This window comes from Oreochromis aureus, linkage group 6 (assembly GCF_013358895.1).
Source record: "Oreochromis aureus strain Israel breed Guangdong linkage group 6, ZZ_aureus, whole genome shotgun sequence".
Classification (NCBI taxonomy): Eukaryota; Metazoa; Chordata; class Actinopteri; order Cichliformes; family Cichlidae; genus Oreochromis; species Oreochromis aureus.
The window spans coordinates 21,832,009-21,847,476 of NC_052947.1; the positions used below are offsets into that span (position 1 = coordinate 21,832,009).

Genomic DNA, 15,468 nt, shown 5'->3' on the forward strand with positions numbered 1-15,468 from the left:
ATGATTTCAAAATAAATGTTCCTTTTACATAGTTTATTGAAAAGCATGATTTAATCTGAAATAGTTGGTTATGTCTTCAGCTGCAGCAGTTTAACAAGAAGCCTAATCCAAGGATGTCAAACACGCAGCCCGTGGCCCAGAACCAGCCCACCAATCGGTCCAATCTCGCCCAGTTGATGTCTTTAGAAAATGTGAAAATTTCAAAGAATAATTTCTGATCTTTACCTCTTTTTTCACTTTTACTCTCTTATTTTTCACAAAGACCTAATCCATGACCTGTCATATGACAAAGTAAGAAGGTAAGAGCGAAAACTTTTTTTTATTGTCAGTATTAGTTTCCTTTTTTCCCTGATATTAAAAATAGAATTTATTTTTTTTAACCAGTAAAGAACAGAGACATTTTCTGTGACTTCACAGATATTTTTTTTTTGTAATTACAGGATAAAATACTTCATGTCCTTGAATAGATAAGCCCAATGAAACATGCTGGGTCGTTTCTTTGACTTACTTTCTTTACAGTGTGTGAAAATTGAGAGGTATTTTTAAATGTATGGTTTCTGGGGTCTTGTGAATGAATGAGGGGAGAGTGAAGCAGGAGATCAACAGACGGATCAGTTCAGCATCTGCAGTGAAGCAGACGCTATATCCGTGTGTTGTAGTGAAGAGAGAGATGAGCGTGAAAGCAAAACTATCAACTGACATCTAAATCATGCTTCTGCACATTGCTCAAGAGTAGTCCGCCATACTGGATGTGATACAACCACCGGTTGCTAGGGAAACATGTATTCCCTGGCTGGTTAGAGTGGTTGATGGAGGTGGAGGGGAAATTGTTTGAAAGGTGCTGCATTAGAAACCACCTAGTGATGGCATTGGTTGCTACCAGATTCCAACTGCCTGCAATTTTTTTATGTTTGTCTGCAAGTAATAGCTAACTTCTAGCCGATTGGTTGTAAAATTTGAAATTAAGGCGACGTAAATTGGAAATGGAGAAGACTATGTCCAAGTGCTGCAGCTAATGTGTTTGAAAAAGTGCAACTTTTACTTTAAAGGCAAACAGTTTTCATTTCCAGTTTGTGTCACATTTTTCACAGTTTCACTACAGCTCAGAGAGTAGCTGGTGTTGTGTAGACAACACCATCACTTTCATTTAAACTGCAACATGCTGACAACCAAAGCAATCACAAAGAGCATTTTGCCAAACGGTTGGAGGATACATGTTTTTTCTAGCAACAGGTGGTTGCTGACCAGTCTGCAGGCCTGCATGACTGACTGAGGCCCTAAATGGTGGATAAGTTAATGTCATGTTTTTAATGGTCATATGTCTGCAAAAGCTCAGCACCTGCGCTCGCCGCCTTTATCGGCGACATGTGGTTGCATTTGTAGGGAAGTGCACGTTAAGTTCAAGTGTAGGGTTTCAGGAGGGTTCACAGTGTCAACATACTCACAGTGTAGATTTAACACAGAAGTAAAAATCCAGTGTTACCAGTCAGTCTACATTCCCACTCTCAACTATCCTCATGAGCTCATGGATACAAGCAACAGAAATGAGTTTCCTCCAAAGGGTGGCTGGGCTCCCACTCCACATCAAAAGGAGGCAGTTAAGGTAGTTTGAGTTTGACCAAGATATGTCATAGGCACCTCCTAGGTAAGGTGTTTTTACTTGGATAAGCAGCAGAAGATGGATGAGTGGACATCTCGGGAATTGGGTGTGTAGTTAAACGTTTTTTCACAGAAAATAAGATCTTATTAGCCAATAGCTTTATGTTGAAATGAAATTGGGCTGGATGTGCTCCATGAGTTGGCCCTGTGGGCTAACCAGCTAATAATACAAGATCCCTTATCCACAATTGCCGTACAGAACCGAAGCTGACATCACAAACAAATTAAACAAATATGAGAAGTTAACACAAACAAGCCAGCTGCATCTCGTCTGCACCTGTTAACCTGCATGAGCACCTCCGGTGAACACTGATGAAAACATTTTTTTTAAACCAGACTTATAAAAGTTTGTTCTAAAAAAATGAAAAGTGCCACTTCCCAGTATTTACAGACAATGATGAAGATCCTGCACAGGTAGAGTATAATTCCTGAGACACACAGGAGGATTTAACAGTCATCAAGAGGCTAGAAGATGATGCAGAGCTGAGATAAGATAAGAAGAAGAAGAAGAATGTGAGAGGAAATGTATGGAGATCTGGGAGCTGAATGAGTTGGGTTTAATTGTAATTCTGCTCTGTTTGCGTGTGCACACTATCATGAACACTTCATCACCCGCACCAATACCTCCAATAAGTGTGCGTGTGTTCACGTACACACAAACATGCAAGCACACACATATGTACTCACGCTGACACACACAGCTACACAATCCTTACTGAAGACAAACATTCACAAGCACGTGCAAGCTGTGCACATGTACAGCAACACACAGTTATACAGCCCTTAGAAACTACACACACACACACACACACACACACACACACACACACACACACACACACACACACACACACACACAGCTCCAATAAAGGACACACACCCTCTTCCACAGCACACACACTGCATTCATTTCCCTTTCATTCAGCACAGGCACATATTGTGCTGCTGTAACACACACACACACACACACACACACACACACACACACACACACACACACACACACACACACACACACATGCAGACACACACAAAGACACACAAACACCATTTGCAGAGCTTGCTCCTAGCTCTCCCCGCACACACCCCTCCCCCTCCGTCTCTGTCAGACACACACATGCACACACACACATCTCACACAAGCATGCACACACACAATCACACAAACACACACAAGTGCACGCACATTCCCTCCTACGCAGGCGTACTCTCTCTCACACACACACACACACACACACATTCCCTCTTTCCTTTCACACAAACACACACATGTACACGTCTCCCTTATACACCCCTCCCCCACTCTTTCTGTCACACACACATGCACGCACGCACACGTACATATCCACACTCACTCACTCACTCACTCACTCGCTCGCTCGCTCACTCACTCACTCACTCACTCACTCACTCACTCATTCACTCACATAAACACACACACACATTCCCTCTCTTGCTCTGCTTCTCTCACTCACACACAGCCACACACACATACACAACTGCACACACACAGGCATACACACACTACTGCACACACACAGGCATACACACACTACTGCACACACATTCACAAGCACACACCCATACACACATTCTGTCTCCTGCTTGCTCTCTCTCCCCTCCCTCTCTGTCTCTCTGTCTGTCTCCCTGTCTGTGTCTCTTTCTCTCTCTCTCTCTCTCACTCTCACACACTCACACACACACACACACACACACACACACACACACACACACACACACACACACACACACACACACACACACACACACACTTGCTCTCTCTCTCTCTCTCTCTCCTGCCCTCTCCCCTTCTCTTTTTTCATCTCACTGTCTCTCTCAGATACACATACACCCAAATGCACACGGATGTGCAAGTACACACAGACATGCGCACAAGTACAGACACACACACACACACACTCTCACACACTCACACACACACACATTTTCCTATCTCAGACTCATTCTCTCTCTCCCTGTAACACACACGCACTCTAACACACACTCTAACACACACACACACACACATATTTTCTCCCTTGCTTTCTGCACACACACACATATGCACGCGCACACACACGCACACACCCCTTCCACAGGCATCCTGGCTGCCACTCCTTCCCTAACAACCACACACACACAAACGAGAAGATGAACACATACACGCACATGCACATATGCATAAACACATATAAACAAAAACACACCCTTTTGCTCAAACGCACGTCCTGTTTTTTCTTACAGTTAAACATCGGCACACACACGCACTGAAAACCTCCCTAATAATGTTCACATTCAAAATGCAAAATAGCAGACGTTTTCTTCGTTGTCTTCTTACACACACACACACACACACACACACACACACGCACACTGCTCATCACCAACATTTGTGCACCAATCTGTTGTTAAGTAGCACGAGTAAAAGAAATAACTGAAATTTTAGCCAAGATCAATTTGCTTCAGCCCACTCACACACCCTCACAAATCCGATCAGTAACTTTTTAAAAAAAAATATGTAGTTTTTACACCAAACTATAAACAAAAGACTGTGCTTTGATTTTTTTTTTCTCCACCATGTATTACCACATGATGTAACTGCTGTATAGCAGTCATGGCGGCCCTAACTGGGAGCTAAACTAAAACAGTACTGAGTTTGTCAAATTAGAGTTCCTGTTGTCCGAATGGTACTGTAAATTTTCATTCAAACTCCCACTGTGAGGAGGTCTGGTTTCTATTAAGCTGTTTAAAGCCCCTTTTAGACATAAAATAGTGTAAATGATGTGAGCTTACTGTAGCTCAAATTGAAATAAATGGTATGGAAAATGTATTTTATGGATCATTTCATTCTATGTAAACTCAGTGTAAAAAGAAATAAAGACATCCATCCATCCACACTCCTGACCACCTATCCAGTTAGGGTTGTGGGAGGGCGTTGCTGGAGCCCACACCATGTGACACCATCTTGGAAAGGCTGCCAGTCCAATACAGGGCTAACACACTGAGAAGCAACTGTTCATGCTTACGCAGGACCAATTTAGAATCACTAATTAACCGAGCACTGGCAAACTCCAGATTATAGTGTTCTTACACATAATCCTGGGTTTTTATGTTTGACATACTCAGGCACAAGGCTCGGCAGCGACTTCTGGAGGCTGCTTTTGGCAAACCTGAAAGAGATCATGGTAACAAACCTGGTGAGGCAAACTTTGACTCATCTGTCAGACAGTCCCTCCCCGGGATTTCACTTTCGGCTTTTTGAGACTTACTGTTTAGATGATGTACAGTCAGCATCCATTTTATCAAAGGTAGACCCTGCTAGTACCAGGCGGGACGCCTTTTTTGCCTTCAGAACAACCCTAACTCATCACGATATAGATTAAACAAGGTGCTGGACACTCTAGAGTCCTCAGAGTTTTTGGTCCATGTTAACATGATAGCATCACACAATTTCTGCAGATTTGTCAGCTGCGTATGAATAACGAGAACTTTCTGTTCCACCAAAGCTGCTATTTGATTGAGATCTGGTGACAGTGGAGGCCTTTCGAATGCAGTGAACTCATTGTCATGTTCAGGAAACCAGTCCGAGATGATCTGAGCTTTCTGACAGGGTGTGTTATCCTGTAGAAATAGCAATCAGAAGATGAGTACACTCTGTCCATAAAAGGACAGATGTGGTCAGCAATAATAGACCACCAGCCTGGACCACTGATATGTGACAGGATGGATCCATGCTTTCACGTTGTTGTTTACTCCAAATTCTGACCAGACCATCCAAATGGCCCAAGAGAAACTGAGAGTCAAAGAACCAGGAAATGTTTCTATAATCTCTGATCTAGGGATGGGTATTGATAAGATTTTAACGACTCCGATTCCATTTTCGATTCTGTTTAACGATTCGATTCTTTATCCATTCTCTTATCGATTCTTGTTTTTAAAAAGGAGAACACTAAGGTCAATTAGCTTAGAACTGTTTTATATCTTCTCTTTCAACAAGATAGAAATTTAGGAGTAACATGGCCTTACAAACCCAACAGTGAGATCTTAAAAGATCCACAGCCTACGGCTCTTCAATGGGGTGTCACAGGGTCCCCGGGGAAAATTATAAACGTAAAATAATAAAATAAATATTCTTCTGTAGCAATAACAAAGTATAACATAAATTATTCTGTAGCAATTACACAAGAATATCCAGTAATGTCCCTGCCTACAATTAAACACATTCACTTACCATCTGCTGTGGCAAATGGCTGCAAGGTTTTGACCACAAACTTAGTCACTGCTCGGTGACATTCGGGCCTGAAAAGAGACGCTACCGGTAGACTGCAGCGACAACTGCCAGCGAGCGCCAGCCAGACTCTGTCTGTCTGTCTCATCATGGTCACCTAAATGCACAGTAATGGCAGGTTTTGTAATAAGGCAGATCGCGCTAACATAATATGCACTGTTAGTTGATTATTTACCTGCCGCATTAACGGGAGATGACGTGCAAACGTTACCGCTGCTGCTGCTGGGTTGAGATTCACGAGTCCGGAGCGGTTTTGTGAGCGAATGCTTTTGCATATTCATAGTGTTTCCTCCCTTAATGAAATATCTACTTTGCAAGTATTGCAAGTTGCCCTGTTGTCTTTCGTTTTCGTAAAGTATAAACAAACTTTTAAGCGTTTGAGCCGCTTAGGCGCCGTGTTTCCTGCCAGGTACCCTCCGACACTCCGCAACGTGGTGACATCATTCGGGGCGACTGAAATCGATAAGGGAATCGTTTGCAAAAATGGCAAACGATTCCAAGGAATTGAAACAGTGGGAACCGGTTCTCAACAAGAACCGGTTTTCGATACCCATCCCTACTCTGATCCAATTTTGGTGAGCCTGTGTGAACTTTGGCCGGAGTTTCCTGTTAGGACCTGATAGAAGTGGCACCAAATTCATACTCATCTTCTTCTACCTGCTCCCTTTAGGGGTCGCCACAGCGGATCATCTGGTTCTATCTCACTGTATCCCCAACATCCTCTCCAGTCACGCCAACCCTCTGCGACTCCTTGTTCACTACATCCATGAATCTTTTTCGAGATCATCCTCGTTTTCTCCTACCTGGTAGCTCCATCTTCAACATCCTTTGTCCATGTCCAAACATCCCTGGAGTCTTTCTCTAACTTATCCCTCGACCTAAACTGACCCTCCGATGTACTCATTTCTAATCCAGTCGATTCTGTTCAATCCCAGGGGAAATCTTAGCATCTGCAACTCTGATGAATGTTTTTTTTCAAGAAAATATTAATATTTTGTTTGTTTGTTTTTAATGTTCTAAATAATTGAAAAAGTAGGCCTGTGAATATATGCAGCACTCTAAGACGCACTGGATTTTTTTGAGTTTGCATTGAAATAAGTTATTTAAATATGTCAACATGGTCCGCAGAAAGTGTTATTGGAATTTCACCATTTCTGTTTTATTTTTTTAGACATAAAATCAAGACCCGAGATCAAGATCAAGATCAAGAAAAGAATCATTAATAAAAGATAAGGAAAGTATCCCTTAATTACAGCCTACCTACAGCCCTCCCTATCATCCTTTGTCAACTGAGAAAAGTTGACAAGAAATGTCTACAGAGGTCTGCTTAATGTCATAAAGTCAGAACTCAGTGTAGCAATGTTATATCTAAAAGTTTACTTTTAAAAAAATTCAAGGCGTGAATGTTTTCATTGCAGAAGACAGTTTTAATATGTCACTTTTTGTTTACAGTGTTAAAGCAGTGTTCAAACTAACTTGTTTCCCAGCTGCTGTTGGCTGACCAGAAACAAATGTCAATAACATTAAAGAAAGTGATGAGTACATCATTTCATAGACCATCAGAGATAAAGGAAGTTGCTCATACATTGTTTAAATGCGTGCGCATTAATCCAGCTAAAGAAATCCCAGGAAGTTGTTCAGTGTGAAAAACGTTTCATCACTCATCCAGGTGACTTCTTCCAACCTCATAAACAGTACAGCTGCATTAATGATCAAAACCTGTCCCACCACAAGACACATACACAGACTCTGATGACCACTGATCAGCGTCCATGTGAACCCTTCACAGAGAGCCGGGGAATGGCTCCCTGCAGGAAGGTTAAAATGTGTACATCCCCCTTTTTATAGAAATGGCCTCCTTGACTCCCCACTCCAAACACGGTGCTTGTTTTGACCGTTATGCAACTGCACCGAGTCAACTTTCTGGAATTAATCATACATTCTTTATTACTACAATCTTTACAGCATGCACTATTTCTGCAGTATGTTTGCTGTGTATGAAGCCATGGTGGTAACCCGATCCTCCCTCTGTGTTTTAACCCATAGCTCAGTTGGTCTCCCCCAGAGGTTAAAAAAAGAAAGACAGCTCTTTGTGGTGTGACAAACTGTATTTGTAAAGATCAAACACTGATAAAAGTGTAAAACAGAAAATCAATCAATCTTAAGAATACACAAAAACAAAACAATTGGTGTGTGAGGAATGTAACGACGGTGCTTTCCATGAAAATGTTAACAAAGGAAAGACTAAATGTAGCGGTATGTCAGTCCATATCAGACAGATTATTAGGAACGGCACAGACAGAATAAAAGTTTTAAATATGAAGCCACTGAAACTTGAAGTCAGTGCAATACTTTCTAAAATGTGCTGCCTAAACTGACTATTTCCCTTTCAGCTATCAAGGCAGAGGGCACGCAGTCATTGCCAACCTTAACTAGAGCCTTCTTTCACTGTAAAAAGCCAGCTTTTACAATTATTCCGTTTCTTATACTGGATTATAAAGAACTTGTTTGCAAGGACTGCGTTATTTAAACTGGACCCTTATTTTTAAATTACATCCTGTCCTTTAGTTTTTGGCCAAATTTGACGCACCTCTTCTAACCTCTAATGGCTCTTGGTCTACTTCAAACCAAACCTCTAAAATTTAAAGAACTGAGAACGGAAGACAGAGAATAAATGAAAAGAAAAGTCAGCCTTGTGAGCTCCAGCAGCAGTAATGACAGAGTAATGAGCAAGAGGAAACATAAACTACATCTCCAACCCATACAGTGTACACAGCAGCCATATTTCATTAATAGTGAATCACATTAAAACACTGCTGAAACTCCAAAGCAGATAATCAGAATGATTTTGTGCTGTTTGGTGTGCGAGTAACAGATGAAGCCAATAGGTTGAGTAGATCTCATTTTCTCAGTGGCAACATTTCATCTCCGAAATTAATCAGACTTCAAACGCATTTAGGTCTCCTTCCGGTACAAAAATGTAGTTGAAAAAAAGCCCGTGAACAGTCGAGGTGCCCCGAACATCACACGGTCTTGTTTACTCCCAGTGCACCTGCTGTCAGTTAACCAGCCCACAGATGCTAAACACAGCAAGCACAGAGCCAAGCGAAGAAAACCTTTATAAACAGTTTAAATATAAATGGTGCCCTCATCGTTAGAATAAAAAGAGTGCTTTTGTAAAATACCTGCTGACACTCTTCCATCAGCCTTTCTGTCTAACTGATCCTCCACGTCATTATGGATAAGTACCTATCTAGGCAAGACTTCCCTATAAAGGATCCCATTTACTTTATCTTCTCTGTTTCTCACCCCGAGCCTTCATGCATCTTTAAAGACAATCTGAGTCTTCGGCTAATTTAATTAGCAGCCTCGTCCAGGTTAGACAGACAGGTAAGGTAGGATTTGGGCATCGCTTCTGACTCTGATACTATCTGATACGTGATCAATTTAACCAGTTACTGTGTATGTGACTGCAGACGCAGTCAAAAAGAGCCGCGTGCCTGTTGTAACGTACAACTGATGCATGTAGATCATGTAAAACAGCTACTTTTGCATTAAAACAAATAAAAATTGCACCTCAAATTATTTGTGTTAAGGTTTTAAAGCGTCGTTTCTTTTTATAACGCGAGTTTGCAAACTTTTGGCTTTTTTAGGAGTATAGAATATTTATGCTATACTCCTGCTTTAGAGCCCGATTCATTCACGAACTTAGACTGATTTATTTCATTGCTAATAAAGTGCTCAAAAAAACAACAACACAAACATAATATTAAATTGAGATACTTAACATTACCAAGGAAATTAAGAAAGAAAAGGAGGACTCCAAGCAGTTGCACTATGTAAACACTAGAGGGTGCTGCTAGCATATTTTTTTCTTTCATGGACTCAACATCTCCAAGATGCATGTTATGATAGCCACAGTGTTTACAGCTAATATAAATTAAATGTGCCCATTGCTGATCACATGTTTCGTGTGCTGCAGGGCATCCAAAGGAAATCGCTTCAGCTGTGTGGAAGGAGTGGCACATGTAAGCCTAAACCAAGAAAGAAAGAAAGAAAGAAAGAAAGAATAGAGATGTACTACACTCTGCCATATAAATGTCACAGCATGGTGTTTTCCTCTCTATATATATCTGCAGCCTTGGTTCATCAACAGTAACCCAGTTTTCTCATCTCCCTGTGTCAGTAGTAATCTGTCTCTTGCAGCTGGCTGTTTCTATTTCTGTTCCCGTCTTTCACTTTGTTCCTGACGTTGACTGGACCCCTTGCTTTGCAACCACCTTCTCATCACCTTCACCCCTTCACCAATCTCCGCCATTTATCTCCCTAATCTTTTTCCTTCCTCATCGATCCTTCCCACGTCTCCATCTCATCTCCGAGTGCTTCTCCTGTTCCTGGCCCGCGTGGTCCTCGCCCTTTCCTTGACGATGACCGAGGGGAGGTCTTTCAAGGTGTTGGTAGCCGTCTTGCTCCAGTAGTTGACCTCTTTGTAGACCCGGTACACCCAGAGCTTCAGGTCAAATAGATTGGTTGGGACATTTAGCTGCCAATGACAAGAGGAGACAACCGTAAACCATGCTTTAATTTCAGTCCAACACTTTCACCTTTACCTTTAACACCTCAGGTGACATCAGGACCTACCTCCAAGCCCTCCACACTAGGAGTCAGGGAAGTCGTGCCTTCAGCAGCTTTGAGGAGTTCTCCAGTGCTAAGTATGAGCAGCGGCAACCTTTCTTTCACCAGCTTCCTCTTGTTCTCATACTCGCCCTTCTTCCCACCACCCAGCTCCTCTTCCTCTTTGGCAACAGCTTTCTCTAGCAACTTTTGGCATTGTAGCAACGCCGAGTGGATGCGCCAGAGTTTGTCTCTGGTATCCAGCTGGGATGAAGGAGGAGGGACAGACACCATACGACGGTCAGCCACGTCCTCGGTGAAGTTCTCCTTCTTTCTCTTGGGGAAGAAAGAGAGAAACGCAAGACAAACGTGTCAGACTTTGTAACAAAAGTGAGATTTTTTTGAAAGAAAATAAATGAGAGAGAGAGAGATGGAGATAGAAGAAGGGGGAACTGCAAAGTAGTATAAGTGGGGGACTGTTTTCAGCAAGTCATGACATTCAACTGAAATTTGGCCTTTACAGAGGACCACTGACAATAAGGCAACAGGGATTTCCTCCTAATGCAAAAGGAATTTGCTTGGGATCATTTACTAAAGGCTGTCACATTGTCTATTATAGTGGAATTTGCACTCAGCCCAGTTCCAGTAAAGACTTACTAAGTAAACAAGTAAAAGGTTAAAATAACAGACGCACCATAGAAGCGAAGGCAAGGTCTTGAATAATCAGGCCCCATCTTATCTTAATAACCTTACAGTACTGTATCACCCCATTATAGCGCTTCACTCTCAGACTGCAGGCTTATTTGTGGTTCCTGAGTATTTAAAAGTAGAATGGGAGGCAGCGCTTGCAGCTTTCGGCCCGGCTTTTGCGGAACCAGCTTCCAGTTTGGATTCAGGAGACGGACACCATCCCAAATTTTAAGATTAGGTTTAAAACTTTCCTTTGTTATAAAGCTTATAGTTAAGACTGGATCTTAACTCAGGGTACCCTGAATCCTCCGCCCCTCCCCGAGCCTGGTTCTGCTTTAGATTTCTTCCTGTTAAAAGGGAGTTCTTCCTTCCCACTGTCACTAAAGCGCTTGCTCAAAGGGGGGGGGGGGTCACATGATTGTTGGAGTTTTCTCTGTTTTCTTTGTATTGTTGTAGGGTCTTTACCTTACAATGTAAAGTGCCTTGAGGCAACTGTTGTTGTGATTTCATGCAATATAAATAAAACTGAACTGAATTGAAACTGTGATTTAAATATTCTAAAATATTCACTAAACTAAATATAGAACTCCAACCAATTATTTGTATTTTTTTTAAGTAGTCTAAGAATGAATGTCCTTCAAGAAGCCTGGAGAACCAAAGCTCATCTTTCAATGTTGGCTGCTGTTTGTTCTGTTCTCTTTTCTCTGTCAAGATGGCCCACATTGCCTCACCGATGTCGATGTCCGGACTAATCCATGACTGATAGTGTTCCACTGTGTGTATTTTTAATCCAGGTATACTTTTACTGCATTAACAGTGTGTTTGCGATCATTGTTATGCTGAAGTAGGCCAATTAGACACTTTCTACAAAGCATAGGTATTGTGGTACAGTGAATCAAAATCTGCTGTTACTTTTCTTCATTCATAATTCTATTGACTTTGACAACATCTCCATCACCACTGGCTGATATGCAGCCCAAAACCATAACAGAGCCGCTACCGTGCTTTGCAGATGGCTGTAGACACTTGACCATCTGTAAAACACACAAATGGCCGAGTTGTACCCCTTTCCCCAATTACCTTTAATACTATACTGACAGTTTCACCAAAAATTTCATATTCGGATTCATCACTCCATGAGACCTGTTGCCACTCATTTTAAGTCAAGTTCTTGCATATGTTTCCATTGAGACCATTTCAGAGGAGGCTTTGACAAATAGCAGGTGGATCAGCTGAGGAGCTAGGAGCATCTCTCAGGTCCTGCGCCCTGTCTTTGCTGGGCTGTTTTGTATTTCATAAGGACATGACTTTCAGTTACTGTTCATCTATTGTAGACAGTCTTTTAGGCCTGCTACCTCTTCTTTTCTCCCCCACTTGTCTAGTCAAATTGTAAGGATACACTGCACACTGTGCAAAGATGTACCGAGTGTTCAGCCAGTAGCTCTTTGGGAATCACCTTGTTGGTGCACAAATGGTTTTGTTACAGGCTACTAGTAACAAAATGCCTAGAGATGCAATGCTAGTTATCTGCTTAAGACCACCTTTTAAAAAAATTGCAAGGTTTGGCTCCTTGAAAAGAAAATAGGAAAAATGAGTGATGACTAAAGACTTTTGTAGAGTTCTGACACTGACAATATAAGAAATGATCTAATAACGATTCAGGATAAGGTGAGGGAGCCCCTGCTCTTCATTATACCTATTATCCAAAGAATTCTCAGAACTACGAACTACAGACGTGATCATGAGACTGGTGATGTTGTTGGATCACTCTGCAGGATTACTGTCACCTCAGCTTTAATGCTTCAATGAATGATGAATTTCAGAAGCCTCTGGTGTCTTTCTGGCATTATACTGAGGCATTAATGTGTAACCCTGCAAGTCAGAACTAGCCTGACACAGCGGCCTGAATGTGGCCTGTGTGCTTCGAAAGTCAGCAAAGGAAATTTATATTTACTCCTGGCGTGAGTCAGGCAGTTATGGATACACCAAGAAGTGTTTTCAAAGCCAGAAACAGTGCACTTATGGAGTATTAGGAGTTCTGATAAGCTAAGGAAATGACTTAAGTGGTTCTCAAGAGGAAATTGATGTTGCAAACCTGGGTTTTCCCACCCAATGTGCAAGAGAGTGGGGCAGCGTGCCTGGGGATATTAACACGATGAAAAATAATTTTCAATAGTGTGCATTTGATTTACTGACACTTGCGTGCCAAAGATTTGGAAGAACATCTGTTTCAGAGTCTGTGCTTTCCAGGCGTGGTAAAAAAAAAATGCTGATAAATCTACACAAATTTCTGTGTGACAGGCTAAGACAAGTCCAACTCCTACATGACATGTTCACTGGAAGGTAACCTGGAAACCATGAGAAAAAAAAAAAAAGGAGAAAAGGGGGTAAACTTGCATATTGGCGATAAAGGGAGTCACATGGATGGAAGTGAAGCAGTGTTCCCGGCCGCTCCCTTGCTCCTAGCAAGACCACATGAAAGGATGGATGAGGCAAACTGGCAGGAAACCAAGAAGTTGTAATAAACAGTCGCTCTCACACCTTTTGGCAAAGAGAGGCAAGCTGGTGGAAAAGAGATGAAGGCTTTGTGCCCAAGCATTGATGACTGTGTGCCAAAAACACCCACCTATGTCACTCCAGAAACTTCACCCCCTCTCTGCTCTGCATTCCTACCCCCTGCTGTCCTAGACATAATTTCCTTCTATTTCAAACACACACACACACTCTCTCTCTCTCTCTTCCTTCTTATCTTGCACTTGCACACATCCCTTTCATCATCCTTTTGTACTCTCTCTTACATACATACACACACTTTGACAGTGTAGCTCTTTGGAAACGCACACACAGAGAGAATATCTATTAACTTTCCTTTTAACCTTGGCCCATTTCTCTCTGTCACGCACACACTCTTCCTCAGACTTTTCTCTCTCTCTTTCACTCTAAAAGCATACTGTGACCTGCTGTCAGGTTGCAGCCAGTGTGGGGGGAAAAAATAAGTTCTTATACTCACAAAGAGTTCCAGTAAGGTGGAGCACTCATAGTGCAGCAGATCGGCTAGAGCAGCGGCCCTGGCTGGCGCGGTTCTGCTCCCATCCGAGCCGTTTATGCTTCTGGTCGACCTTCCTGCCATTGAACCTCAACTTGAAGACGAGCTCACTTGTGGTAGCAGCAGAGCAGCCCAGCCCCTAATATACTCCCGGGCACGCCTGCTTCATCAAGACATCACCGGATTCCCGGTCACGGCTCATTTCAGCCTGCCCTTCAGCTCCCACTCAGCGCTGCGTTAATTAGAGCCACAGGGTCAGTCTTGTCTGAGGTTTCCGTAAAACCACTTCGGTTTGTCCGACCTCCTCTGCTTACAGTTCGGTACTTGTATTACAGAGTTTAAGGCCAAATCTCCGCCCTTTCCCCGGGGAACTTGATGCCTGACTGGAGGAATTTAACGGGACAAGCGGGGGCGGAGGAGAGGAGGGGAGTGAGGAGGAGCTCATCAACTTATTCATGAGCAGCTTATCCGATTTACTGGTAGTGACAGAGCCGAGATAGTCTAAATTTAAGTAGTGTGTGTGTGTGTGTGTTCCCCAATGATAACAAATAAGAGACCGAAAAAAAAAAAATCAACAGCTGAAACTAGAAGTGCCCATCATCACTATGGAGACTGACGTCCTAACCACAGCGTCCGAGGACAGAAGCTCACTCCAAATTAGGCCACTTCCGGCTCGTCACATCATCAGGTGGAACTTTAATGATGTAATCACATACGTCTAACAGGAGGATTACCTAATTACGCAAGAAATATAGCATCGACTTTGTTAGCACAGTCATAGAAAGCAAATCATATTTTTAAAGGAAAAACAAATCAGAGAAAATATTTTTTCCACAACCTAAATATTAAATTCTAAGAGCAAAAATAAGTGTGAATAGTTTTCAGGAGAACTTCCACAGAAAGGGCAGATCACATCTAAAGACTTAAATGTGATCTGCCCTGGGATCTAACTTTCTATATAGAATGGACACTTTATTGGGTATGCCTTACTAATGCCGGATTGACACCAAAAATCATACCACGTTAAAGGTTTAAATCACCTTTTTTTTCTCCATTCTAATACTCTTCAGCAGGTTTTCTTGACCATGCTAAAATGCCTAAATGGACTGGGTTGCTGCCTTGTGATTAGCTGATTAGATAGTGGTGTTGAAACCTAGTTAAACAGGTGTAC

The 15,468-nt window shown here is 42.2% G+C and overlaps 1 protein-coding gene across 1 annotated transcript; it reads right to left on the reverse strand.

Moving 5' to 3' along the window:
* Positions 1–7,351: 7,351 nt before the first annotated feature.
* Positions 7,352–14,927, reverse strand: cntf (ciliary neurotrophic factor). Its single transcript, XM_031751029.2, has 3 exons — positions 14,262–14,927; positions 10,589–10,897; positions 7,352–10,490 (listed from the first exon to the last, which is right to left on the reverse strand). The coding sequence occupies exons 1-3, from the start codon at positions 14,379–14,381 to the stop codon at positions 10,317–10,319; spliced, it is 603 nt and encodes a 200-aa protein (XP_031606889.1). The 5' UTR covers positions 14,382–14,927; the 3' UTR covers positions 7,352–10,316.
* Between the last annotated feature and the right edge of the window lie 541 nt (positions 14,928–15,468).